Consider the following 27506-nt stretch of genomic DNA (forward strand, 5'->3'; position numbering starts at 1 on the left):
ATCATCTTCCCGACTCTCTACCCGGGCATGTCCGTCTTCGGAAGCCTTACTGACTACAAGGTATCATTTTTGGCGGGACCCTTAATCTGTTAGGTTACTTTCTTTTTTTTTTCGGTTCGTTATATAAACCGCCGTCCTTTGCCTTTGATAATGGCTTCAACAAATGTTTGTACATGATATGCTGCTTGTCTTGTAACTCTCATCGACACTTCCTTCGTCAAACGGGTTTTGTCCTCTTATTCAAGGCATCCTGAAACATGACAAAAGAATCCAAGCACGACGACAAGATGGCAGGACAATCTGGCATCCAAGCCAACGTCCAAGCTGTCCCGCAAGCTGTGGGTTCTGTCGCCCCCGTCCCAACCCCAATGGGTTCAACGGATAAAGCCTCGAGTCAAACAAAAGACCAACTATCAGCTGCCGAAGAAGGGCCCCAAAACGATGCTGTCGCCCCTCTCCAGAAACGCAGCAGGCTGGGCGAGCGGCCAGCCGTCTTCAGGACCACGGTGCACGAAGTCCTGTTCGTGTTCATGGCCACGTCGGCGGTCATGTCGTGGTCGTTCCTCGTCGGCGCCGTCGCGACCGTGACGGCCCAGATCGGCCAAGACCTCCGCATGTCGCAGAGCGAGATCACCTGGATCGCCGCCTCGACGTCCCTGACCGCCGGCGCCTTCCAGCTGGCTCTCGGACAGCTTGCCGACCTCCTGGGCCGGCGGCTCATGTTCATAGTCGGCCTGGCCTCCTTCTCCCTCTTTGCCATCGTCGCAGGCTTCGCCCAGAACCCGTTCTGGATGGACGTCCTCTGCGGCTTCCTGGGAATCAGCACGGCCATGATGGTGCCGCCGGCCATCGGAATCCTCGGCGCGTCGTACGCCAAGCCGTCGAAGCGCAAGAACATTGCCTTCTCGGCCTTTAGCGCCGGGAACCCCGTCGGGTTCGCCCTGGGCAGCATCCTGGGCGGCGTGGTGGCCAAGGTGTTCAACTGGAGGGCCATCTTCTTCATGATCGCCATCATATGGGGTGTCCTCACCGTGATCGCCTTCTGGGTCGTGCCGAGCGTCGAGGCCTTTGACGACGAGGCCAGCAGCAGCGGAGCCGACGGCCCCGCCAAGGCCGCGCCGTCGACCGGGGCTCGGCTGCGCGACTTCTTTCGCAAGTTCGACACGGTGGGCGCGGCGCTCACGCTCTTCGGGACCGGCCTCTTCACGGCCGCCATCACGCTGGCTCCGCACGACGGCTGGGCCGCACCCCAGGTGTTGTCGCTGCTCATCGTGGGCTTCGTCATGGTCTGCGCCTTTTTGTACTGGGAGACGTACTGGCCCCACCCCCTGATGCCTCCCAAGATCTGGAAGGACAGGAACTTTTCTCTGGTAAGTAAAAATCCCAGACCACCGGCGGGGGAGCATCTTCATCATCAGAATATCCTACCAGACAGACCTGGTGCTGATTAATATCCCGCTTGCAGCTTATTGCTTCGCTCGTGCTCGGCGTCATGGCTTTCAACTCGTCGTCATTCTGGCTTTCGCTGTTCCTCCAACAGGTACAAGGCCTGAACTCCCTCGAGGTCGGCGTCCGCCTGCTGCCTCAGACCATTGCCGGACTGACCTGGAACATCGTGGCGGGGGCCATCCTCCACCTGGTCAACAATACGCTCCTCCACGGGATTGGCGCCGTCGCATACCTTGTGGCCAACCTGCTGCTGTCACTCATGAGGCCCGAGTCGAGCTATTGGGCTTTTATTTTCCCGGCCCTTATCATCCAGGTCATCGGGGCCGATTTTCAATTCAACGTGGTGAATGTAAGTTTGCCCAACGCACCCCAGTGTCGATTCTTCTATTTCCATGGCAGGATATGAAAGAGAAAAAAAAAGGAAGAAGGAGAAAGTACGCGGATGCTAACCGACGTCAAAAAATCTCAAGATGTACGTGATGCAGTCTCTCCCATCCCACCAGCAGGCGCTGGCAGGAGGCATATTCAACACCATGGTCCGGCTCTGCTCGACCCTGGCTTTGGGCATCTCCACCGCCGTCTACGGCGGCGTGGAGCACACGGAGGCGGCCGCGCAGGACCCCATGCTCAAGTACACTCGGGCCTTGCAGGTGTCTGTTGCGCTTGCCGCCGCCGGCATACTCTTCGTGCCCTTCATCCGCGTCGGGACCCAGGGCAACGACAGGCCCGAGGAGGATGGGGAGGAGCACGTCGTCAGCGAGAAGAAGTAGTTTCCTTGGGAGATCTGTATGTACGGCAAGGCCTGGCAGATGGAGTGCACAGTCTCCATCGCCTGTGCTATAAAAGGCATGAAATTATTGAAGTAGACAGCATAGATAGATACCCGATAGCATGTTATATATTTACAGTTGTTCCTACATGATGAACAGCCAAATAATTTACCCCGAAATTCAGACATCATCCGTTGGCTCGCTCAGATAAGTTGACCGTTGGTGAGTATCCCAGAGAGATCGAAGGACGACGCATCGCGGTGACTGAGGCGCAGTGATTTGTTATGACGTACCCTATTATCTCTTCATCCATAGAAGCTAGAAAAGACCCTCCAGCATGCGACAAAGTAAAAAAAAAAAAAAAAAAAAAAAACGATCATTGTCTGTCAAACATTGTGGAGAGAGACTCTCTGTCGACAGGTTGCAGATATATATCTATGCAAACTGTGACAGACGGGCACTGCCACTTGTCCAGAGGCAGTTCTAGCCTAGTAAGGCCTCCGACGCGGGAGGAGGGGGATATTCTATTGCGAGGCGTCTCTTATACATTATCCGGTGCGAGTATGATTATACGATATGGTACCAGCCCCTTCACAGACAGCACTTTAGTCGGCAAGAAATAAAGTGCACAGAATCGCAGCCAAAGAGCCCCTCAAAAATTCCGCGGAAGCGAAATGCGAAAAGCTTCGCGACAATCAACATGATTTTTTTTTTCCAGTATCAGGTTGCCAGGCTCAACCCCATGGGCCGAAGCACCTCCGATATGACTCTGGTTGTCATGAAACATGACCGCCGTCTTTCTCTCCAAACGCCTATGTGAACCAATGGGGGTCATGGACTTTGTGTGAGACAAAGTAGCAATAGTAGCAGTCAAACGGGATGCCGCTCTGTTCTGTTTTCAACCAACATTTTCAGGTGACGTTTCAGCAACCAGTGCGCCTCTCTCTGCTTTTTGGCGGATAAAAAAGGGTTATCAAGTGCCAAAAAAAAAAACCTGAAAGAGGGCATGTGAATACGCTGTTTTGCGACGGGATCCACTTGCGTCAGGGCAGTCGGAGGAAACGAGAGAGAAATAACGGGGCGATACAAAGAGAGAAAAATCGTTTTCCGCGGGTGGTAACTATCTCCAACGAAAGAAAAAGGAAAAAAAAAAAAAAAAAGTGGAACGTAGTACCACTACTACTCTGACTACTGTAATTGTTCCCCAAGTAGCATTTCCCTACCGGTAGGGCAAAATTGTAACACAAAACGTAGCTGCTTGAAGCAAGCGGAAAGCTCAACACCCGAAGCTTGTTGCCGGAAAGCCGGGGCGACCCTGCTGACAAAGAGGGAGACGGCGGAACCCTGGTGCGTGCCGGGGCGGCCGGGTGTGCTAATACAAAGACAGTTCGATGTGTGATCTTGGCCAGAGCACGCTACAGTACCACTATAGTAGCAAGCGAACCCGACTTGTCTGAATAGAGTTCGTGAGGCGGATCAAAAACTGTTGATCTTATACTTTCGGTGTTTTTTTGTTCCATTTTATTTTTCTATATGCAGTTCATCTGATATGCTGGTCATGTACTACAATGCTGATGACCTTATAATTGGACTATGGGAGGAGTCACAGCATGCAACGAGACTGCTTCTGACGAAAAAAAAAGAGAGAATCAATCAATCAACCGAAAGGCCTGGTTTGAATCAGCCTACCTTTTAGTCACTGTTACTATCTCTCTTCTTTGTTGTGCATCCGAGTGGGTTGTCTACATGCGACGTTCGACTTAGTAGATTCTAATCATCGCAAGACATCAGATTCATGATCTCATCATGTGTTTGCGACGACTTTCTTTTCTTTCTTTCTCTCTAGGGACCAATAAAATCGTAGGAAACGTTACCCTCATACTCTCTGTGAAATTATCATCCTTGATGGTCCGAGTTGGATAGGAATCATTTTGGTGATTGATGTCAGGGTTCCTTCTCAGATCCCACAGTGCTGCTTGCTCCTCATGCATTTGATGGTAGGGCATAATATTGCATGTCGTCAGCCGTAATAATCTTGTGTACCTTGGTTTAACGTAGCTTATCTTTGCCGATCTAATGCAAAGCTGGCCAAATGAGTGGGTTTAGAAAAAAGGGACGACGGACGAACATGCGCCAAGACGAAAACAAAAAAAGGTATCACCAGCACAAAAACCAACTCATACACGTGTCTCCCGATGGTGTAGCTCTCCACAAGGCTGCGCATTTTGAATCAATTTGCACTTTTGTGCGAACGTGAGTTGACTACCTATCACATGTAGGCTTTGTGCCACCTGGATCGTAAAATCGGGGACGTTGAACAATTTCGACGCATCCCATGTGTTTCGAGATCTGCACGGTTCGCGGACCAAAACCCAGGCGTTGCGTACACACGCGCGCGCGCGCGCGTGTGTGTATGTGTGTTTCTCCCCCCGTCAAAAGGGCCGTTGGGTTTCGCAAATTGACAGAGAAACAGAACAGACAATAGAGACGATTCCAAACGTTTTTTTTTTTTTTTTTGAATCGTAAAAAGTTTTGTTTGTGCTGCTGTCAACTCACTATGTTGTTAGTCGTGATGCTCTCGATTTGCTCCGGATTTCCTGATTCGTGCCTTGTTGGTTGGCCACCAAAGAAAGGGGAACAGGACCCAGAAGCTCCAAACGCAACATGGAACAATGCATTGAATTTTGTCAAAAGTGTTATTTCGCCTCGAAGGAAGTTTGGACGGAGCGGGTGGCTTAGCGCAAGGGGGGGGCCCATGGGATTTGTGGTTTGTTCCTGACGAGCTCGGCAGGGAATCCCAGGGTCGCGACCCCACCAAGATCAGCGAGATCTCAGGCTATCTTCCGTCAGCGGGCCATGCAGCTAAATTGCAGGGCGCTTTCGACTCTGCATGCGCCACGGATGATTTCCAATGGAGAGCATCAGCTGTGAGACGAAGAACCAAGAAAATAAGGGTGGCCCGGCGGTCCACGGTCATTCCTTGCTTATTCCTGTTCCATCCGAAGAAAGAGAAAAAGAACCTGCCGCACCCAAGTCTGCACCAACAGTGGCGGTCGGCAAGCACTTGAGCTCAGTCGATCGCGGCTCGGCCGAGAACCTGACCAATATTCGACTATGTACAGAAGAACACCGACCACCCCGACTTGACTTCCACCGCTAAAAAGCCCTACCTCGTCGGCCCTTTTCGACTCAAGCAGGCAGTGCTGAATATATTGCGGTCGTCAAGGTCTTGGCCTTCTATATTCAGGTCACGCACGGCGCCTAAACTTTGCATTTGAACCATGTCGCAGCTTCCAAATCATCCGCGGGCGCCTTGAATGTAACGTCAGCCAAGGGGACTACAGTAGGAATTCGCTGTGATTTTTTTTTTTTTTTTTTTTTTTTTTTTTTTTTTTTTTTTTTTTTTGGTGCTTTGTACTTTGTACTTTGTACCTGCAGCGGCCTGCAGCTATGTCGTTGGTAGGCCGATTGTGGGGCAAAAGGATTTTGGCAGGCGGCTACAATGCTGCCGTGCCCAGGACTGAATGCTCTGACCAGGAACCCCTGCCCTTGCTGCTTTTTTTGCTTGTCCGGCAAGGTGCCGTTGATCATTGCCCATCAACCAAATACTTACTGCTTACGATGTACAGCATATTATGCAAATGAGAGAGAAAAAAAAGAGATCAAGAAGCAATCATGGCGAGGTGCCTAGGCCATCCTTCAGCTACCAAGCCATCTAATCTCGTCAGCTCCGGACCTCCAAGCGCCAGTCAAACATGGAGGCACAGCTTGCGATACTCCCTCCGCCTCTCAACCCCCCTATGTCGTCAGTTGGCGGGCCCGCTGCATTCTCGTCGCATTTCCCGACCAAGTCACCCTCTCATGCTAGGTGTGTCCACCCAAGGGGTTCTCGTGCCCCTTGATTTCGACTAAGCCCAGTCAGGTACCTGCCCTGTAGTCTTGGTACGGTACATACAGGTCGACCCACCAAACAAGCGCGAGGCTATGGGTGCTCTTTGTGTGCCACCAAACATCAAAGACAGCGCACATCCCGGTCCGCTCTCGCAAGACAATACTGTATATCATGGAACCCGATCCCCATTATGTCTCCTTCCGTCTGCCCTACCCGATGCCTTGTGGTCTCCCCATCTTCCTGGCTGTGATTCTCGTTTCCGGCCGTCTTGTCTGAAGCAAACAAGACCTTTTTTTTTTTTTTGTCTCTTCTCCTTTTAACTTGAATACCTTTTTACACCCCATCTCTTGGCCTTTTATATATTCTCTTTTCGGCCACTTACGCCTGGTGCACCTTTCCAGAGTTTTGTTCTGCTCCATCATCCTCCCAGCAGCTCTGCTCGGGCATATATTATCTTTCTCTTCTTCTTCCTCTTCTCTTTGTCTCTCTCTCTTTTCTAAATCATCTATCAACACCAGCAAAAATGGTTAACCCTCAATACTTGGGCAGCGTTGCTGCCAGAGCACTGATTTACTTCAGCGCACGGCCAACTTCCAACACACAGCCATCCTCTAACAACTCCACCAACTTAGGGACCCAGATCCAGGCTGCGGATAGGTCTGAATACTCTCAAAATACTGCGAATGCTGTCACTGCCCTGCAGGGCTGGTACAACAAGGACACTGGTTTATGGAGGACTACCGGATGGTGGAATGCAGCCAACTGCTTGCAGGTCCTCATGGACTTTACGCTATACGACAGGGCCAAATCCGACAGCCTGGGCCTGCGCGGCGTTGCGTCCAACACCTTTACGCAGGCGCAGCAGAACACAGCGATGGCCCACAAGGTCATGCAGGTGGACACCGGTATGGTTGTGTCTGCCTACGAACCCCTGCTTAACGGCATGGCCAAGCGGGGCAAGGAGTTTCAAAAGCTTGCAAAGAGGCAAGGCTTCGGCGGCTTCATCAACGACTTTTACGACGACGAGGGCTGGTGGGCCCTGGCCTGGATCCGGTCCTATGACAACTACAAGGACCCGGGCCATCTCGACATTGCCGAGAACATTTTTGAGGACATGCGCAAGGGCGGCGACGACACTTGCGGCGGTGGCATCTGGTGGAGCAAGGAGCGCAAGTACAAGAATGCCATCGCGAACCAGCTCTACCTGGCCGTCGCGGCGTCGCTGTCCAACCGGTCCGGGACCAAAAAGAGCAGCTCATACTACCGCGACATTGCCGTCAAGCAATGGGCGTGGCTCAAGGGCAGCGGCATGATCAACAAGGACAACCTCTTCAACGACGGCCTGACCATCAACCCCAACGGGAGCTGCACAAACAACGGCATGCAGACGTGGACCTACAACCAGGGCGTCGTGCTCGGCGGCCTGGTCGAGCTCTCGGCCCAGACGGGTGACAAGACGCTCATCGACGACGCCTACCGGATCGCCACCGCGGCCGTGACCAAGATGACGACGCCCACGGGGATTCTCAAGGAGTCGTGCGAGCCGGGCAACTGCGGAGGCGACGGTCCGCAGTTCAAGGGCGTCCTCGCTCGCAACATCAGGCAGTTGGTGTTGGCGGCGGACAGCCATGCGAACCGCGCGATGCTCCGGGACTTCCTCCTCAGGAATGCCGACTCGGTTTGGGCCAAGGATAGGAACCCGGCCAACAACCAGCTCGGCATCGTCTGGTCGGGGCCGTACAACGCTGGAAAGGAGCCCAGCGCGGACACGCAGTCCTCTGCCATGGATGTTCTTGTTGCCGCCATGGCAGTGGCTTAGAAATCTGAATACGCTCTTTTTTTCTTTCTTTCTTTCTTTCTTTCTTTTCTTTTTCACATTATTTTCCATCTTTTGATCTTCTCTTCTTTTCTTTTTTCTTTGTCCATGTTACCATCTCACTTAGACGCCCGATTTTACATATACCCAGGCAGGAGTGTAAACGGGGCAAATGGTCAGTTTCTTGTTATACAGAGGTAATTCTGGGAAATTTCTTTTGTTGGCCAGGGAAATTAATGGCAGGAAATAGGCACATACACACATATACACAAACAAGGGACGGGTCATGACAAGAAGAAATGGTCAACCCAGGGAGCGCGGGCGTCTTGGTGGCTTCATACTACTAGGTATTCTGGAAGGGCAGGTTTTTCCACATAACGATTAATGAACCATTCACAAATCTTCGAAGCAGAAGAAATCTTTCTCGTATATGATTTTAGGTGATGTGCAGGAACGCTCATCTTAACCAAAAGCCACGCCGCCATCGATGTCATTGTAATTGGGCATACCACAGTGTCACGTGCGGTATTCTAGCACTGTAGCCATTCTGGGCATCTTCGCTGCCTGTACTCGTCAGTTCGTCGGTTACCCTTGGCATCTTGCGATGAAAATAGGTACACCTCTAGGCCTCGACCTAACATCTGATCCGAACTCTGGATGATCATAAAAATATTTCGAGAATACAACAATCTTCAACTGCCACGCTTCGCCATGCTTGAATAATCAAACATCCATGTCACCTCTCAATGCGCAGCGGGAAATTCAGATGTGCACAGGAAGCAAAAATCTCGCCGTTTCTTTAACGTTGATCAAAATCAATCAAACCCCAGCCTAGCTAGGTCTAGTCGTTGCCACGAAGAAAAAGAAAGACAAAAAAAAAAAAAAAAAAAAAAAAAAAAAAAAAAAAAAAGGCGCCCAAATACTCCCGCCTCACAGATCAAGCAGCACCAAAAAAAGAAAGTCATGGACGCACCCGAGGAAGATCTGGACATCAAGCTCCAGAAGATCTCGGGCGACCTTATCGCCGATTTTGACCGCTCCCTGCGGCCGCTGCTACGGCGTGCCGACGGCACAGTGCGAAGCCGGGTCCGAACCCGCGAGGCGCTCCGCCTGACCATCTCGCTGCTCGACCCGTTCCAGGAGCTGCCGCAGCTCCTGGATCCGTACCTGGCCGGCTGGTCGCAAGCCCTGGCCGATGCGTTTCTCGAGTACTACGACCGCCGCCGCCGCCGGTCCACCGCCGCGCACAACAAGGCGGCGGGGCAGGAGGGGCATCTCATGTCCCTCCCTGCCGCCGTCTGCAGGATCATGTACACGCTGTGCAAGATCCGTGGGGAAAAGGTCGTCGTGAGGCTGCTGAGCGTCGAGACGAGGTACTTGGAGCTGCTTCTTTCCGTGCTGGAGGAGTCCGAGAGGGCGGCGGCGGCGGCGGTGGCTGCTGCTCCAAATGACACCGGGTTCGGCTCGCCAGAGAATAGCAAATCCGAGTCTGACATCTCAAGACTCTGGACGTGGGAGGAACGCTACGTCGTATTACTGTGGCTATCCCACCTCTTCCTTGCCCCCTTCGACCTGGCGTCCATCTCCTCTGTTGACCTGCACGACGATGAACTGCCCGAGATTCCTGGACTTCAGTGGCCGCCCAACGTCCCCGGGATCGCATTGCGGGTGCTCCCAATGGCCATCAAGTACCTTGGTTCGCCAGGAAAGGAGAGGGACGCGGCAAAGGCTCTCCTGGTGAGGATAGCCATGCGCAGAGACATGCAGGAGCTCGGAATACTCCATGCCCTCCTACAATGGGCGCTCTTTGCGCTACGGCCCAGCACCAAGGGCGCCGGCGGGGCTGCCGCATCACCCTACTACTACATCGGTGTGCTATCGTTTCTTGCCGGCCTGCTGGCTTCCTCTGCGGACACGTCCGACATGGACAGATACCTCAAGACGGTCTTCTACACAACGTACAACATTTCTTCCAATTCGGATGATGTTTCAAAGCTGATTGCATCCTCGGCCCTCGCTCGCAAGATAATTATCAAGATTGTGCGGTCCATTGCAATTCTGGTTCTGCGCAGGACGTCTACCTCGACTGCCGCCTCGCTCATGGACGACAAGGCCAACACCGTCTTGGTGGAGACAGCTGTTGGACATGCGCTGGATTTGCTTTCTGACAATGACACTCCCGTCAGGTTTGCGGCTAGCAAAGCGCTGAGCGTCATCACTCTACGGCTGGAACCGGAGCTCGCATCGCAGGTTGTCGACGCAGTCTTGGAGGCCCTGGAACGCAACGTCTTGTGGGTAAAGAGCCCGGGCTCAGGAAGTGGTGACGCTACAACCCCAGCGCGACGGACACGCGACATGTCACTGGTTGACCCCCTCGAATGGCACGGTCTGATGCTCTCCCTGTCGCACCTACTGTATCGCCGTTCGCCTCCCGCCGAGAACCTGGCCAAGATCATCCAGGCATTGCTTACAGGCCTCTCGTTCGAGCGCCGTGGAACATCCGGTGCACCTATGGGCACAAACGTCAGGGACGCAGCTTGTTTTGGCATCTGGGCACTTGCCCGGCGGTACACAACAGTAGAGCTACTCGCCGTCCCCGTCGACTCGTTCTGTCCCAGTGCACCGCACGGCAGACCACCGTCCGTCATCCAGGTCCTTGCCACGCAGCTCACGGTCACCGCTTCCCTCGACCCGTCCGGCAACATCCGCCGCGGCTCCTCGGCGGCCCTCCAGGAGCTGGTGGGTCGCCACCCCGACACCGTCGAGCAGGGCATCTGGCTCGTCCAGACGGTCGACTACCACGCCGTGGCCTTGCGATCGCGCGCCACCTCCAAGGTCTCTCTCGGAGCGACAAGGCTCTCGGATCGTTATGGCGATGCGGTCCTGGAGGCGCTCCTCGGCTGGAGGGGTATCGGCGATGGCGACGCCGCGGCGCGCCGTGTGGCTGGCTCTACGTTTGGGACGGTCACGAGGGAGCTGGCTGTGTCCGGGACGGCGGGCGCAAAGCCGCTCGACAGAGTTCAGCGATCCATCGACAATCTTTTTGACCGGATCAGCGAGCTCCAGAACCGAGAAGTCGAGGAGCGGCATGGCTTGCTGCTCAGCCTTGCAGCTGTCCTTGACACCATCCCGGAGCTGCTCGGAGATGGACTCGGAGCTTTTACGACGCTGGCTGGCCACACCTTGCAAAGGCTTGCGACGCTGTTGGACGTCTGTGTCAAAACCAATTTTCGTCGCCCGGAGCTCGTTGCTGAGGCAGCCAGCCTGTTGATTGTGTCTTCGTTCCCACTACTTCAGATAGTTGCTACAGATCCGACAGTGGCTCATGGAGAAACATCACTAAAGTTGCTGCCTGGCGCTTACGTTGCCACCCCCGCATTTTCGGCAGACGAGTTGATATCAATCAAAAAGACGGTCAAAGAGGCTAGATCCAAACACACACAGGATACATGTTTACACGAATACCTGCTGGTTGTTCAAGCAGCTGTGAACGAATGGCTAGGGCGTTCAGAGCAAGAAGTCATCGATGCTGCATCTGTGGCATCACTAATATTACTGATATTCCTTGGTGATGGTGAGCGGGGAGAGTTGGAAAGCGCCAAGAGCCTGCTTGCCAAATGGGCACAGCTGGCACGTCAAAAGCCAACCTCGTCTCGGGCAGGCATTGGGGCCGGATACTTTTTCGCCTTGACCATGGCCCACCGTGTGATTCCCCGTCCGGGCCCTCAACCTACAGAGGCATGGGATGCCGATGCCACATCTAGCCTTATCACGGGGCCACTGGTGGATCGTTGGAGGGCGGATGCCAGCACGGAGGTGCGCGTCGCCATCCTCCAGAGCCTGACGGGATCAGGGAGCAGTTTGTTGCGAGATAACATGTCAACACTGTTGGTTCTCGTCACGGAAGGTCTAGATGACTACACCGTCACCGCTCGCGGAGATGTGGGATCCCATGTGCGGCTGCAGGCCATCAAGGTCACCAAGGGGCTCTGGAAAGCCATCGAGGGATCAAGTCCGGGCGACGAGAAGCTCGAGGTTGCGTTCCTGACCCTGTTTCCCAAGATTCTGCGGCTGTCGGCGGAAAAGTTAGACAAGGTGCGAGCCGAAGCGCAGACTACATTGGCGTTGGCCCTGAACGAGAGGTAAGCAAGATGACTTTTTGCTGAGCGCAGTAGGACGGTCACTTGAATTAACACCGACACACACACACACACAAAAAAAAATTATAGCTGGGCTCTCAAGCTCCGGAGATCAACCTACTCCTCTCGTCCATACCACAGCTTCCTCCTCAACCTACCCACCACCACCTCTGAGCGGCTGCACGCGTCCGTCTCGGCCGCGCCGGCGCTCGTCGACACGGACGGGTCCCGGTGGATGGAGGAGCTGATGACGGGGTACGTGACGTCGGCCGACGCGGGGCACGAGGACCTCGTCATCGCCAGCCGCGGCGCGCTCGCGACCTACTGCGCGCGGTCCCAGGAGAACCTCGACCGGGCGTGCGGGGCCCTGGCGCGCTGTCTCGCCAGGCTCTCGCGGCAGCAGCCGCAGCCGGACCGCGTCGTCGTCCCCATGCTTAACGTCACGGCGTTCCTGTTCCACGTCGGCGTCTTTTCGCGCTGCAGGGATGTCGACTACAAGGCGCTGTGCCTCGCCGTCCAGCGCTGCGGGTACAAGACGGGCAACGTGCGCAAGCTCGAGGCCTGCGTCAGGGTCTACGGCGCCGTGGCGGGTATGGGGGTGCAGGGGGAAGGAGAGCGGCAGCAGCAGCAGCAACAACATCAACGTCAAGGTCAACAGCAAATGGAAGGCGTGCGCGAGGCGAGAAAGAGGCTCGGGGCGCTCCTGCTGCACCCCTGGCCGAGGGTTAGGAGCTTCGTCGTGGACGAGCTGTGGGTTCTGCTCTCGGACGAGCGGGACGATGCCTCGGCCGCACGGGAGGGGGGCGACAGCAGCATGGCGTCGAAGCTCAAGGGTGTGGACTGGGGCGGTGCGGGAAAAGATGCGGTCAAGGAGCTTGTGGAGCAGCTGGGACTCACCTAGGAGGTTTCTGCGTGTTTATCGAAGAAGAAGAAGAAGCAACAAAAGAATGGAGGGGTTGCAGATGGGACAGTGAGAAAATACCGCAATTCCAAAGCGCATGGTGCTTGGCCTCATCTTCTGCTCGTCTCTAGTCCACAGCCGAGTCCCTTACGGAGTAAGTCTGTTCCCTCCACATCGCTTTCTTTGCGACTTGGCCGAAATTCCCCCTCGGTTTCTTTCACAATATCCATGGCAATTCTTGAAAGATATCGGTTGCCTGATCAGATTGCGAATGAAGACAAATAAGGTTATTCGTGCACGTTTTACCCGCATTCCGGCTTGTCTACTGTATTATGATGGTAGGGCTAGTTTTGCAAGCGATCAGACGGACCTTTTTTCTTTTTCCCCCCTCTCTGTTCTCTTTCTCCCTTCAAAGTACATGTGTGTATGTATGGTACACGCTCTCAAATTTCCCTTGCTGGTCCACCGCGGAAAAGGATGGCCCAGGACCCCCCCAAAACGCTGCCGGGGTTGATTGGACGGAATATGTGCCCACCTTGCATGCATAGTGCATTCGTTCAAGCCGCCAAGGGATTTATGCATCTTCAAAGTGGAAAGCTGACTAGCCTATCGCGTTTGTTGAATGGAATTTAACCCTCTTATGCTTCCCCGGTTATTTTTTTTTATCATTTCCTCCACAAAATCATCTCTGTTTTTGTGTGTGTGTTTGTCAAAGCAGACAGACTGGGACGGGAGACTCGACCTCCGTTACAAAAAAAAAAAAAACTACTGCATGCGAGCCCGTGCAGATCTTGGTCTCGTGATGTTTACATGCAGCTCTGGAGACTGTGATTAAAAAAAGGGGGGGCCCTTATGCATCTGTCCGGTTGAGGAGCCTCCACTTCCTGCTGTAATGTACGTTTCCCCCTCCTTGGCGCCTTGATTTGGAAATCTCAAACGTGCATAATCAAACATACCGGTAGACGTGATTTATACCTACGGAAGACATAACAGACCTGGAACAGCATAATGTCGGAATTATTTCTACCTCGATAAATTATGTTATTGAGATGGGTCCTTGTGCTGATTTCCCGTTGTGCACGGTTTCATACGACGATGTATCATCGTCTCTGTAGTCTTTTTGTCGCCGTTGCCAGTATCAGTCGGCAATGTCTTTCTGTCTTTCCTCGTTGGTGCTTGATTCAGGCTTGGCCAAGTCCTCTTGTTTCTCCTTGTCGGCCGTCCCAGGCCTCGGCAAGTTCCCATCTTCGCTCTCAGCCAGCAGCGAGGACCCCGTGATGAATTCCATCCCGTAGCGCTGGACGCCGGCAGGGCATGTCGGCATATCGGCATCGGTCAAGGTCTGAGTGCCTACCGACTTCATCCGTGGGGCACGGCGACCACCTCCACCGTCCCCGCAGCCGCCATGACCACCAGCATTAGCCTCGAGGTCCGAATCTCCGTGGAGCACCGTCCTGGTGGCGGTGGTCCCGAGGACGGACCTCATGCTCGACTTGACCGTCACGAGGGAGGTCTTCATGATGCTGCTCCCAAAGTCCCACTTGAAGCTGGGCGAAAACCTCCTCCTCCTCTCAATCTCCCCGAGCTCCGCCTCGGCCCGGCGCCGCTGCAGATCCGTGGCCGGCCGGCGCACCCACCCGCCCCGCCTCCAGAAGCCCTTCCTGAAGAGCGGGCTCAGGACCGGGGCCGTGACGGCCAGCAGCGCGACGACGGTCTCCCTGTAGCCCCATATGTTGATGGTGAGGACGCTCGGGGCCGCGGTGAGGGTCAGGGCGCAGCGGATGATGGCGGCCGAGATGACGAAGAGCCCGCCGCAGAGCAGGCAGGTGACGCCGATGCGCTTCCATATCGACACGCGCAGGTGCCAGAGCATGGGCGCCGGGATGGTCAGGATGCAGACGTCGGTGACGATGTTGAGCACGGCCAGGGCGTAAAAGTTTTGCGCGCGAAAGATGCAGCGCTCGCCGGGCAGCGGCCGCACCGTCCAGTTGTTGTGGAAGGGCAGGCAGGTCAGGCTGACGCTCGCTATGAGGGCCGCCCAGGTGATGCCGCAGAAGAAGAAGAGGAGCCTTATCGTGCTCTCCTTTATCAGACCCACGGCCAGCCGTCGGTAGAAGAACAGGATGCTGAACTTCAGGACCCAGACGAAGCCCGGGTAGGTGTACCACGTCACAAACTCCATCTTGCTGCCCATCTCGAGGATCCTTACGTCTTCGTCGCTGAGCGAGTCGACCTGCTCGGGCTTCACACTGATGTTGCCACCAGCATAGTAGGCAAAGTAGCCCATGGTGGTGTCGATGGTGTATAAGAGTATGGACTACGGCAGTTAGTCATGGGACGGATATTCGATGGAAATATGCAGAGAGAAAAAAAAAAAAAAAAAAAAAAATAGCGCCTACGAGAAAAGACAGGTAATCATCTCCTTGGTATCCCCTGAAGCCCACGGTTCGAAGGCGCACAGCGTGACGAAGCGCAATGATTATCATGCCAATCGCGTACCAAGTCTGTGGCGAGATCAGTATCCATTACCACCCAACCCCATTCAAAGCTCCGGATGCTCATCGCTCCCCAAAAGTCTCTTACCCATACTTCCACAATATAGCCATCGTTTACTTCGACAGTTACGGCCGAGCTCGGCTGTGGTGGCCACATTCTTCAAGTCTTTGGCGAAGACGATACTCGGTTGAAGCGAAAACGACGACCATGCATACGTGTATCGATGACTTTCTGATGGTGGGAGGCAAATAATCCCAATGGGGGGGTTTCTGATGGCTTTTTTTTTTTTCTCTCTCTCTCTTTTTGCCCGGGACATTGGGGCCATGGCCATCTGGGGAAAATTTTCGGCATGTGAGCATGGATGCATTACCATCCCATGAGTAAAGGCAATTTGAATAGTCCAAAGTCACAATCTATGGGACTACCAGGATTACGATCGTTGGTGACAGTGTGCTATGGCCCTTGCCACGTGGTGATCACGGTGCGCTGCATTGCTTGACTTGAAATCGAATAGATTTTTTTATCCAAGTGGAGCCGGAAGGATAAAGGTTAAAAGTGCACAATGGTATTGATCCGCCAAGTTGAGTCGAGAATGAAGATTGTCTAGCCATAACTCTCACTCTGTAATTAACAAGGTCGTCCCCCGCCTTGTGAATATCAGACGTGGGCAACCCTGGAACCAGGTGGCATCTACAAACCTCAGCCTTACAACACGAACTCCTCTGCACGTGTTGCATCGACTACGAAAATAGTATCCTAAACCCACGTGCGTACTAAATAAACCATTCTAGTACAGTTGTAGAAACCGATGCGTGGACCTTTGGATACCATGAGCTATACAGAGTAGATCTGCAGTTGTGTACTATCGTACTTGTTTTTTTTTTTTTTTTCTTATCCTTCTTCTTCTTCTTAAAGCTTGTGACAAGGTAAATGTAAAATAAATAAAAAAAAGTATTTCCCCGCATGTTGCTTGAATGAAGTAATACATACACACAAAAGATACATTCCTATTGGATGAGTCCTTCATTACAAATTTCAAGATCCGGTTCTGGTACCAGTACAGTCATTCATCCGTTAACAACTTCCTGGTAAAGTGTTGCCTCAGCTGTTATCCGATGATGGGATTTCGTTAGCTTTTGTTTCCCCCGACTCTAGATAGTACGGTCTAGACTCTAGAAGGAGCTTCTCCAGACATTCCCGCCATCCCTGTGCGTGTGTTGACGTGTCTTGGCAGCCTTCCATGACTTGCATCCGAACCCGGGCAAAGTGAGACAAAACAGCGTCGGCAGCACCTGGAGCTCCCTCCGTAAGTTTGACAGGCGGACTTTTTTTTTTTTTCTCTTTTCTTCTTCCTTTCTGCCTCGCTGGCTTCGCATCGTATATATTAAAAGGGATTAGAGTAAGGAATCCATGGAATAAATACGCCCGCGATGACATGATTGGGTAGGGCCAGCAGCAAGCACACCCTCTTTTTTCTTTTTTCTGAGTTGTCAAGCATCCATCCCAAGTCCCGCCAAGCTCTCAATTACTGTAGGGGAAAGAGCAAAAAAAAAAAAAAAAAAAAAAAAAAAAAAAAAAAAAACCACATCAAGGCAGGCAAAATATCATCTCCCTAGGCGAAAATGGAAACTAAAAACCGACCTCAAAACGTGTCTCGAAACCCTTTTGAGAAGGGAATTAACGACAAACGAAACCCCCAAAACCCCCACCCTTGTCCCGCCCCTTGATGGTCTTGGCTACCCAGGGGGTGCGCTCGGTATTGTTGACAATTTGATAGGCTTTGCCACGTGTGAGCGGGCCCTCCGCCCAGCATGGGGAAACGAAGCTAGGATGATGATGATTGAAAGACAAGAGGATTCGGGCAATTTTTTTTTTCTTCTATCGTGGTATTTGGATGTTTTCTCCCCCTTATCTTTTCCTTCCATATCATAAACAAGCTCGTGCGTGGAATTAATGACCGGGAATAAAAACACGTTGGGTTAAATACGAATCCTGGGCAGCTTATCATCCGCTGACCAAGTATGTACTGCCCACAAGAGTTTTAATTACCAGGCAAAACGAACGGGTCTCTGGTAGTGATGATGGAAATCGGCATTACCAATGACCAAATTTCGACATCACAGAACCTCGCACTGCTAGCCCAATGCGGAATTTTGAACCGTGCTTGCAGGTTGCAGTTTTTTTCTTGGTTGGTTGTACCATGGTAGGTAATTTGACTGACAGATCTCAAAAGTCCCGTCCCTCCATTAGCCAACGGACAGGCTGGACACGGCTCTGCAAGACCATCAATAAACAACGTTGGCGTGGACGCAGTTTCAATCATGAGAAAGACTAAAAAAGAAGAAAAGAAAAAAAAAAAAAAAGGAGGTATATTGAAATTTCGGAAGATAACTGCAATCCCGAACTCCGCTTCGCTTGCGCCATGAATCGCCGACCTTCTGACTCGAGAGTTAGACGCCGATCAGCTCTAAGTGAGGCGGTCTACCACGTCCCTTGTTCGAACCTCGGCGACCATTTTCTTTGATGATCGTGTCGCATCCATTGAAATGTCTGTGCAAGTTTGCATTGCTCAGATGCAGCTGAATGGAGTATGTTCGCAATATTTCATGCTACCTTGGTCCACATTGTCTCCATTCTTTGATTTGTCCTCTTTTGTTCAAACTGAATCGAAGCTTGCCAAAAGATAAAACGTACCCATCAAAGTGGGCAAAAATCACGCGCTGCATCTCCTTGATTTTGCTACTTTTTATTACAGTATTTACCACGCTCGCTTCTGCTCGTTATCGATCATCCTACTGTTGGCTAAGGAATATCGTGCCCTGGAATGAATGGACCGCGATGCCTGTGTTCCGTCTGACGCTAGCATGGCACACGCCTGCCAATAGAATGCGTCCAAGTGTAAATCGGAGGCTGGGCATTTTGGCGATCGGGATTCGGAATTGGTGGTTTGTTCTCAAGTTGTGTTATACTCCTGGTTGCAATATCTAGTCTAGTCTCCCAATGATCGCCGTTTGGCTAATGATTATAGTACATGCATAACTGTCAACCATCGCAGTACTAAAAAGTATATCCCTGATGGATGGTGGAAACCTAGTTGTGCGTTCGCCGTTTGGCCATCTGGCTCGCTAAAAACGACGTTTCTCTCCGTGGTTTTTCCCCCCTCCCGCTTATTTCCTTGCAATTCTCCGTTTAAGGGACGGACAGCTGCCGAATTGGCTGCATGAAGGGCCAAGGCCGTCAACGGGGGTTCATGCTTAACTGAACAACGCTGTACTGTACTTGGTACATTAGTTTTTATAGGAGGGGGGTTGCTTGTGGTGCTGCTTGTGTGTTGTATCGAGACTTTCTTTCACTCATGTCTTCTTTTTTTTTTTTTTTTTTTTTTTTTTTTTTTTTTTTTTTTTTTTTTTTTTTTTGGAAAAAAAAGAAAGGAGAGAAGAAAAAATAGATAAATAATACAAGGACTGCATTAGGCCCACCACCTCACCAGAGTGGTAGTCATGTCCAATGGGATGAATTTGTTTGCTTTCAGCCATGATACGGGCGTAATTGGCACAAACGCATGCTGCAACTAGCCGCTTGGTCAAATACTCTCTTTTTTTTTTTTTTTTTGGTGAGGTTAAAGTTGAAGCCGGCCCCTCGCTCCCGCCCGCGATGTCAATGCAAGGCGGGGGGAAGCTGCTCCAGCTGTTTTTGAGTTGGCCGCCCGCTCGAGACCGATCGCCGCTCCTCGAGGTGAAAACTAAAACCCGTGGGATATGCAATGGAAACTTCAGGATCGATTATGCGATTCTAACTACCGTACAGATAGCCACCCACTTGTTCCTTATGCTTGTTTCATATTAGTTAGTTCGTTCTTCGTTCATACACCAATACAACAAACAGTACCTTGTAAATTCCGTACCCACTACGAGTGTTACTGAATAGGCCACGCATAGTAATTACCGTAAAGGACCTGAAAGAACGATGTGTGGGTTGAAAGTGAGATTCTTTTCGTAATACTGCTAAATCAACGCACGGAATGTGGGTGGGTTGGATGAAGATCTCTCCCCTTTGTCTCCTTAACCAAAGTAAGTGCCTTACCCCGCTGGATTGGTGGGTGGTACGGAAACTGCCGTAGGCCACTTGGTGCGACTCCTCAATTACGTCTGGCAGACCGCCCTCAGGATCCATCCATGCCAACAACATTCTACTTGCAGACGCATCTCTGCGTGCGACTGACCTGACGTGAAGACCAAAACAGCTCACCGCAAGGATGCAGGCAGGCGAGGGCAGAAACGGGGTAGGATAAAAAAGCCTGAGCATCACGAAATTGAACAAGCATGCAGCAGCCAAACCCCACTCCTGACGATACCTCATCACCCCTGTCGCCCACCTGGCTCGCCTGATTTTAACACTGTTATTCACCACCACGATTGAAGAGGCGGCCGGCCGACCCGAAGTTGGCAACAGAGTGGATCAGTAAATGTTCTCGAAACTTAAAGTCATCAACAAAGTCGCAGTATTTCCGACGGGGCACCTCCGCTAACAAAAACAGAAACTCATTTAGCCCATAAAAGTTTCCACGCCTGGATTCGACTGATAACCTGCCCGTGCCGCCGCTATTTCAATCTCTATTTCCTCCGTTTCCCCTCCATCACGCTTAGCGTCGCTGCGAGTACTCGAAGTAGAACGAGAGAGTGACACCACGTCACCTCATCGTTGCACACACCAACGACCCTGCCTCGACGCCAGCCATCAAAACGTCGTCTTAACAAAAACGTTCCCTGTTCATATCCTCCTACTGTTTCGCCCGACATACTCAGGCCCCTTGGTGGATGGAAGGGGTCGCACAAGAAGCAAGAGTCATCTTGTCTCTTACTTTTTTTTTTGTTTACTGATCAAGGCAAATCAATAGCCAAGAAGAAAAAGAAGCGAGCAACCTGTATGGAGAAGAAGCAAGTTGGGGTCAGATCGGAAAATAATCGACAACAGAACCAAAAAAGAAAACGACTGACGCCGCCTTGCTGTTTCTCCGATCAACACCCTCCTACTCTACACAACGAAACGCATTACTTTTCTTGACAAGCAGCAAGATTTCGGATCGCGCGAGCATCTACCTACTTACACAGCCTGCCGATCAAACCTTATAGCTTGCCTCAACCCGTCTAGCCTCGACTGCCACTTGCGCCTAATCGTGGCGGCTCGGCAAGCCACATCTTCTCGTCTTCGTCCGCCCTGATAGCCTCCTATATTCAATCAAACCATATAGGGTGCCAATTGGATTCTTGACACCTCTTCCCTGGCTCATCTAGTCTACTGCCCTCGATTCAATTAACCAGTGATTATTATTATTATTATTATTATTCCACCGGCCAGCAACAACCACTGCGCACTCTGGTCTTTGCTGAGAAAGCCATCCGGGCTCGGAACGATTCGCCTGCGTCCCCCCAAATACCACCGATGTGCAGTACCCTAGATTCCACCTACAAGCAATAAGTTCAGATTCAGCATCCTTTGAAGCTTTCATCGCCTAGGGGCCCACGGCCATGGTCGCCATGGACGCCCTCAAGAACCTATCTGCAAACATACCAGACTGGCTGAAACGCCTAGACGAACTCAGCGGTCAGATCGAGCAGCGACAACTCGAGCTGGCCAAGATTGCTGAAGCTCATGAACAGGCTGCCAAAATAAGATCCCTCAAAAACAAGGGTTCTACCGAGTCCCTCAGGCCTACCGACGAATCTACCACAACACCGACCGGCGAAAATGATGGGCCAGCAAAACAATCAAAGTTGTCACCAACCGACCCTGCAGACCCTGCAACGACAACCACTACGAGTCCAGTCATTACCTCTGAACCCCGCGAGACACCTTCACTACAACCCACACCTTCAGGACAACTGAACTCAAATCACATCGTCACAATGGCGGAGAAAAGGGCAAGGAGAAACATGCGCAAACGCATCAGGACTGACTCGGTCCTATCGGCCGACGACACTGGCGAAGGTGCTGCACCCAAGTCCCGCTGCCGAGGAGTGGTGCTGGTCTACTACGACAGTTACGTGCAGAGCTTTTTCGAGGAGCTTGTCAAGTTCGTTTCGGCATCTCGCAACCTGATGCGCAAGGCCAAGATGGCTGCTAAAGTGGCCCAGATAAAACGCATGGCTGAAATGGAGGTGCCGGACGACGACGAAGACGATGATGGGATTAATGGCGAACTCAAGGCGGATCCCAACGTCTCATCCTCCCCAGGCCCCATGTTGGCCGGTCCCCTGACGCCAAGCGGTCCGGTCCTGGAGGCGTCACCGATCAGCGCAGGTGACGGCGAGATGGACACGTCACCTCTAAACTACGTCAGTACGAAAGCGATGCGATACGGCCGTGCAAGCCCGGGCGGCCCGAACCTGCTCCGGCCGGCTTTTGCACGCGCAGCAGCCCGCGGCGCCTACTCTGGCAGTGGGCTCGCGATGCTGACAACGCCGCAGGTCCCCGACGCGTTTGACGCTCTCGACAAGGGTCTCGATTTCGTGCAGGCCACGTGCGAGCAGGCGGCCCATCAGTTCCTGCGGGACGGCGACTGCGACGAGGATATCGTCAAGCTCAAGGCGCGTCTCGCTGAGACGGCAGAGCTGGCGAGCAAGGAGATGGAGCGGAGGTTGAAGGAAGACCCCGACGTCGACAGCACGCCCGAGCCGGTCAAGAGTAGATCCTACAGACTACAGAGCATGCGTCGGGAGTCGGCCACCTCGACTCACAAGGGCATCAAGGAGCGTGTCCCGTCGCCAGCTCCCCTGGTGCCTGGTTCCCCTCTGGATCCATCCCCTCCACTTTTGGCAGCGTCTCCGGAAGCAACTATGTCGCCGCCCATCGCCGCCCCGACCAAGACACCTGGGAGCGATGTTGTCATCTTGCATGCGGATGCGAGACTAGAGGCGGACGGGCCTCCCGAAGCGATCAAGTACAGTCCCAGGGACAGGGTGGACTATCGGGTATTGAATACCGTACATTGAGTAGACGCCCCGATGCTGATCTACTCCTCATCGACCTTTTCAGTTATCACGGCTAGTTTCGTATTCTGGTTGCGCACCTCCTGCCAGTTTGGTTTTACGATCTTTAATTATAGCGGCACATGCATAGCGTTTTCAGCACTTACATGGGAAATTTTGCATATATTCCAAAGTACGCCATGTACATAATCATCTCTAGGAATCATTACAATTGTTTGGTACCTGCGGTTCTTCGCGATTTACTTTTCTATTGCAATTCAAATGTTCGAGTTTGGGAGCCCATGAGGATAAAACATCATCAACAGAACAATCTCTATTTTTCGACAGTAACAATACCCCAATGTTTTTGCATCATTCTTGGCTTGATCTGCAGTCACCTACCGATCCCCGTTCACATAATGTTGTGATTGTGCTTTGACAAGTCTCGCCCGGCCGGTTCACACCCTCCCCTGATAACGTGTTCGCTTGTTCCGAAATCGAAACACATTACTTCGGATGAATCAGATACAAGGCAGGCTCGGTGAGTGGATCTTTCTTTGATTGTTGATCTACTTACGGGTAATTTCATAGCCTTGTTCAGTGAATCTTTCAAACACACTTTGGGATTTTCTTTTGCTCATCACATGCCGAGAGGTATAAGAGGAGGAGATCAGGTGTCCTTGTCTACGGGCACGTGTACCAATCACTTGACAAGGGGTGACATTGTTTTTTTTTTTCTTTTTTTTTTTTTTTTTTTTTCAGCCCATACCTTGAGGATAAATTTCTCTAGTCGACTATTCGCGCCTTGCCACTATCATCCCTATGTTTTGTGGGCAAAATTTCAGAGAGATGCGACGAGGATGCCGTATCTGGCTGCAATGACGCGTCGACAATTCACGGCCAGGATTTCAGCAGCTCCGTCCTCTGTTGTATACATGTCCTAAGCGAGCGTTTTAACTACTTGCAAAGAGTGACAAAGTCACAAATTATCCGTCTGGTCTGTGGCAGTCGATGGTGTCTTGTTTGGCTCACAGACAGCCTGCAATTTCTCATAACTGTGCACTCCAAAGACGCCGGCAACTAAAGGAAGTCGTCCGCTGCTGACGTTCGTCTCCAAACTGTCTAGTTTGACTGGGACAGGTGACTGGATGACTAGTTACTGCTATCATTTTTGGCCAAGGGGCTGTCTGGAGGCTGCTGTTGACATTCACAGGAGTCAATTGCGCTGAACTGGGACCAAAGCTCGTTCAATTCGATATTTGTAGGTGGGTAGAGGACTTGAGTGAATAAATATGCTACTCTAGGAGAAGTGCAAATACACAGTCAGTCCTCCAGACATTCTGTGTTTCCCCCTCGTTGATTTCTCTTCTTTCTTGCCACTGCCATGGTCTTTTCCCGTTTTCTCCAACAAGTATTCGAGAATACAGCGCCAACAGCAGCACACATCCTGCAGAGGAAATAGAAGAGGAAAAGAAAAAAAAACCAAAGCCCCTAACACAGTTTGCTATTCCTTGTTCTCGTGATCGCCCAGCAACACAGCAAAAGATGCCACTTTACCCAGGCCCGCAAGGAAACAAGGTCATGTACCCGGCATACTACTGCTGTACGCCGGTCGCGACGCCGCTCGTCGTCGCCCCGGTGGTGACAGCCCCAGTGGTGGCAGCAACTTCAGTGGTACCGACCCCCGTAGTGACAGCCCCAGTAGTGACGTACCCGGTACAGCAGCCCCAGGTGGTCGTGCAGCCCGTGCAGCCCATCGTTCCCTTGGTCTACCCGGTATACCCGGCCGCGGTGGTGCCCGTTGCTACACCGGGCTGCCAGTTCTTTGTGTATAATCGGAAACGGGGCTGAAGCAGTCGGCTTTGAGGCACTGAAGACGAGCGGGACAGGAAAGAGGGGCAAAGGGGGAGCCGCGGTTGCAAAGACGGTTTGGTACATCCTCCGCCGACTAGCTCAGTGGCTGCACACAGACTCTGCAATGTACATGCCAAGCCCGAGAGATTTGTTGCTACGAGGACGGGAAAATGTTCGGATGGGCGCAATACTGAAATGGACAAATCACTTCTGAAATATGTGGTCGAGGGATTGGTGACCAAAGACACCCCGTTCACCTTGTTGATGAGCGCAAAGACATAGGCATTGATATATGATAGCAAGCAACATGGTGAATTATCCGAGCTATGTTGACTGGGGAAATTGTAGATCACTCATACCTTTTTGGGTACCGACAGGCAAAGGTAGGCCAGTATCCTGGGCAAACAGGACCAGACCCAAACATTCCCGTATATTCGAGCTAAATGTAATGACGGGCCAAGCCAGACGGCACATTCCGCAAAGATCAGTCGACCGACGAGGCCGGTTTAAAGTACAGTTTCACGCACCCAAGACATCCTCAATTCAAGCTTCGACGGCATGTGCAGGAACTGAACCCCAACCAGGCCTGCCCCGCAGTGACGTTTGTTTTTGGCTATGAATCGAGCCCCGGGGCGGAAGGAGACTCAGCAAAGCTTCCTACCCCGCCCAACCCGCGTCGCGTCGAGCTAGACTAGAGCCGAGCTGTGCCTGCGTCCAGACGCACAATCAACGTTGGAAAGCATCGCCATTCCCCAAGACAAGGTGGCGTTGGCCGTGTCACGGTCCTTCTCCTTACAAAAAATAAAATAAAATAAAATATGGCTACTACACAAGAAGCAGAGGCCCTTGTGCCCAAATTCAAATATGAGCGCACGTTGAATCAAGGTAATTGGAATCCTTGCTGTGACTAGTCTAGCACATGTACCATTTTCTCTCTTGTCTCTCGCTTCCCCCCCACCGCTGACACGCCAAAACAGACCAAGCAGGGAGACGCACATCCCTCTACGGCACGATCGACTCCCAACCCGCCCTGGTGGTGCTCGAGCGGGCGTCGTTCCCCAGCTCGGCCGACTACCTCTCGTCGGTGACGGGGACGCTGCGCACGCTCAAGAACCTGGGGGCCAACGACGTCTACTTTTGGTACATGGCGGCGACGGGCGGGGCGGCCGACGCGGCCGAGGACCTCAAGATCAACCTCATCTACCCGTGCACGGAGCAGCACGTGAAAAAGTACAGCAAGCAGGGCGTGCGGTTCGTGGTCGAGACGCCCGACGTCTACCGGACCAGGGTCCGGCCCTACATGCAGGCCAAGCGCGAGGCCGGGCGGCTGAGCTGGGTGTACAACATCATCGAGGGCCGGAAGGAGGTCGAGGACGTCATCTACCGCACGCCGCTGGGCGAGGCCGGCGACGAGGGTTTCCTGCTGCTTCCCGATCTGAACTGGGACCGGTCGACGCTCGAGGCCCTGCACCTGTTGGGCCTGGTGGAGCGGCGCGACATCTGGAGCCTGCGCGACCTGACCAAGAGGCACGTCCCCTGGCTGCGGCACATGCGGCAGAGGTTCCTCGACGCCACCGCCGAGGTGTACCCCGAGATCGAGCGGGACCAGCTCAAGCTGTACGTGCACTACCAGCCCACCTACTACCACTTCCACATACACATCGTGCACGTCCAGCTCGAGGCGGGAGCCACGCAGGCCACCGGCAAGGCCGTGGGGCTGGAGAGCATCATCGAGCAGCTTGAGAGCATGAGCGGAGGCGATGATGCGGGTATGGATTCAGTGTCGATGGGCTACACACTTGGAGAAGCGAGCGAGTTGTGGACCGAAATTTTTGAACCGCTGAAAAGAGAGACTATTTCGAAGACGAGTACTTCTGCTCAATAGCCGCAACCAGCTCCTGAACACCAGGTCCCTTGGGGCAATCTACCCACTCTCCTCCGTCCCTGATGCAGTAGATCTCCTGGTCCAGCCTGACCGTGCAGCTCATCTTCACGCCGGCCTATATAGAATACGGTGTCAGTCAGGGAGTGCTTTTCTTGGCGATTAAGTTCTTGGGGGCCAACAAGGGGGGAGAATCAATCACGCACTCTTGCCGTCCTTTGTACGCTATGGCGTAGCATATCAATGCCGTATGCGCCGTCATCCTTGGCTGCACAATCATTGAGCGCCTTGAAGTCCACGGCGTGCTCCAGTGCGCAGGCCTCGATGAGTTCTCGCTTGGGTATCTCTGGGTACTTCATCGAAATGCACATGGTGAATCCAAGATACGTCTTCGGATCGGGATACAGATCAGCGGCGCAAAGCTCGATAATGTTTCCCATGCCTGTCGATCAACTGTCAGCATTTTTGCCGATGCAAAATCCAAGGGTCTCGTATTGAAAATCATACATTCAGCTGGTCCATGCTTGCATGCAACTCCGCTATCGCCATCCGGACTAAAATGAACAAGGACGAGTCAGTAACAGAGAATAATTAAAGTCAGACGAGTTCCCGACAGATGAAGATCAAACGCTCACGTTCCGATAAATGACAAGGTAAAGTTGACCTTGTCATGCACGCGCTGCATCACAGGCAGCACCATATCCCTGAGGCAATCCCTGGCGTCCGGGCACTTGCTCATGATGTGCGCCTCGAGCGGCACCAGAGGTGCCTGCTGCTTCCCGACAGCCGCTTCGGGCTGCGGGCGCGGGTGCGTCTTCAACGGGATGGTTACGTCGGGCGTAGTGTGCAGTACCGCAAGCGGACGGATGTGGACGAAGAAGAAGAAAGAGACGATGCCCAAGGCAGCCAAGGCGACAAAGGTACGACTCCTCCGCGACGATGCAAGCGGGAGGGCTCGAGGGGTCGGGTATCGCTTGATGTCGTCCATATCGGCGGTTGGTCTGGAATCGGGACAGTCGCGTATCGTGTATCGTTTTTTTTTTTGGCGCGTCTAGAGTCTCGAGAGATATCTGGGTGGTGTCTAAGCTATCACGAAGTGTCGATTGCTATCGACGATATAGTAGTAACCAATATGCCGTGTGCAAGAGGTTGTTTCGAGCTGTTTTCGGCAGCTTGGCTGCTTGAAAGATGCAAATGAGAAAGCGATTCGAGTACTCGATGGGTTGAAATGAAGCAAGTTCGGGTATAAACAAGCAACGGGGTCAGGTGGGCCTTGGATTTGAGAGTGGCGATCAGCACCAGATGCACGTGCAAGTGGCCAACCAAGCTCAAACCCCCA

General features: G+C 52.7%; 10 protein-coding genes across 10 annotated transcripts; 7 read left to right on the forward strand and 3 right to left on the reverse strand.

Annotated features, from left to right (window-relative positions):
* Nucleotides 1–257: 257 nt before the first annotated feature.
* Nucleotides 258–2219, forward strand: PpBr36_00926 (uncharacterized protein; the record flags this gene model as incomplete). Its single annotated transcript, XM_029888115.1, has 3 exons — nucleotides 258–1370; nucleotides 1466–1798; nucleotides 1920–2219. 3 exons carry the CDS (start codon nucleotides 258–260, stop codon nucleotides 2217–2219), a joined length of 1746 nt encoding a protein of 581 aa, XP_029752124.1.
* Nucleotides 2220–6634: 4415 nt separating this feature from the next.
* On the forward strand, nucleotides 6635–7930 carry PpBr36_00927 (uncharacterized protein; the record flags this gene model as incomplete). The annotated part of the gene is made up of 1 exon (XM_029888116.1): nucleotides 6635–7930. One exon carries the CDS (start codon nucleotides 6635–6637, stop codon nucleotides 7928–7930), a length of 1296 nt encoding a protein of 431 aa, XP_029752123.1.
* A 960-nt stretch (nucleotides 7931–8890) lies between these two features.
* Nucleotides 8891–12967, forward strand: PpBr36_00928 (uncharacterized protein; the record flags this gene model as incomplete). Its single annotated transcript, XM_029888117.1, has 2 exons — nucleotides 8891–12069; nucleotides 12157–12967. The coding sequence occupies 2 exons, from the start codon at nucleotides 8891–8893 to the stop codon at nucleotides 12965–12967; spliced, it is 3990 nt and encodes a 1329-aa protein (XP_029752120.1).
* Nucleotides 12968–14105: 1138 nt separating this feature from the next.
* PpBr36_00929 (uncharacterized protein) lies at nucleotides 14106–15619 on the reverse strand (the record flags this gene model as incomplete). The annotated part of the gene is made up of 3 exons (XM_029888118.1): nucleotides 14106–15284; nucleotides 15367–15471; nucleotides 15551–15619. 3 exons carry the CDS (start codon nucleotides 15617–15619, stop codon nucleotides 14106–14108), a joined length of 1353 nt encoding a protein of 450 aa, XP_029752119.1.
* A 3690-nt stretch (nucleotides 15620–19309) lies between these two features.
* PpBr36_00930 (uncharacterized protein) lies at nucleotides 19310–19636 on the reverse strand (the record flags this gene model as incomplete). Its single annotated transcript, XM_029888119.1, has 2 exons — nucleotides 19310–19382; nucleotides 19473–19636. The coding sequence occupies 2 exons, from the start codon at nucleotides 19634–19636 to the stop codon at nucleotides 19310–19312; spliced, it is 237 nt and encodes a 78-aa protein (XP_029751008.1).
* A 1355-nt stretch (nucleotides 19637–20991) lies between these two features.
* On the forward strand, nucleotides 20992–22455 carry PpBr36_00931 (uncharacterized protein; the record flags this gene model as incomplete). Its single annotated transcript, XM_029888120.1, has 1 exon — nucleotides 20992–22455. The coding sequence occupies one exon, from the start codon at nucleotides 20992–20994 to the stop codon at nucleotides 22453–22455; it is 1464 nt and encodes a 487-aa protein (XP_029751009.1).
* Nucleotides 22456–23976: 1521 nt separating this feature from the next.
* On the forward strand, nucleotides 23977–24282 carry PpBr36_00932 (uncharacterized protein; the record flags this gene model as incomplete). The annotated part of the gene is made up of 1 exon (XM_029888121.1): nucleotides 23977–24282. The coding sequence occupies one exon, from the start codon at nucleotides 23977–23979 to the stop codon at nucleotides 24280–24282; it is 306 nt and encodes a 101-aa protein (XP_029751006.1).
* An 821-nt stretch (nucleotides 24283–25103) lies between these two features.
* PpBr36_00933 (uncharacterized protein) lies at nucleotides 25104–26170 on the forward strand (the record flags this gene model as incomplete). The annotated part of the gene is made up of 2 exons (XM_029888122.1): nucleotides 25104–25170; nucleotides 25263–26170. 2 exons carry the CDS (start codon nucleotides 25104–25106, stop codon nucleotides 26168–26170), a joined length of 975 nt encoding a protein of 324 aa, XP_029751007.1.
* On the reverse strand, nucleotides 25357–27167 carry PpBr36_00934 (uncharacterized protein). Its single transcript, XM_029888123.1, has 5 exons — nucleotides 26803–27167; nucleotides 26675–26721; nucleotides 26374–26609; nucleotides 26110–26285; nucleotides 25357–26037 (listed from the first exon to the last, which is right to left on the reverse strand). Exons 1-4 carry the CDS (start codon nucleotides 27153–27155, stop codon nucleotides 26139–26141), a joined length of 783 nt encoding a protein of 260 aa, XP_029751012.1. The 5' UTR covers nucleotides 27156–27167; the 3' UTR covers nucleotides 25357–26037; nucleotides 26110–26138.
* On the forward strand, nucleotides 26838–27145 carry PpBr36_00935 (uncharacterized protein; the record flags this gene model as incomplete). Its single annotated transcript, XM_029888124.1, has 2 exons — nucleotides 26838–27087; nucleotides 27114–27145. The coding sequence occupies 2 exons, from the start codon at nucleotides 26838–26840 to the stop codon at nucleotides 27143–27145; spliced, it is 282 nt and encodes a 93-aa protein (XP_029751013.1).
* Nucleotides 27168–27506: the final 339 nt, after the last annotated feature.

The sequence above is a fragment of the Pyricularia pennisetigena genome, chromosome 2, assembly GCF_004337985.1.
Source record: "Pyricularia pennisetigena strain Br36 chromosome 2, whole genome shotgun sequence".
Lineage (NCBI taxonomy): Eukaryota > Fungi > Ascomycota > Sordariomycetes > Magnaporthales > Pyriculariaceae > Pyricularia > Pyricularia pennisetigena.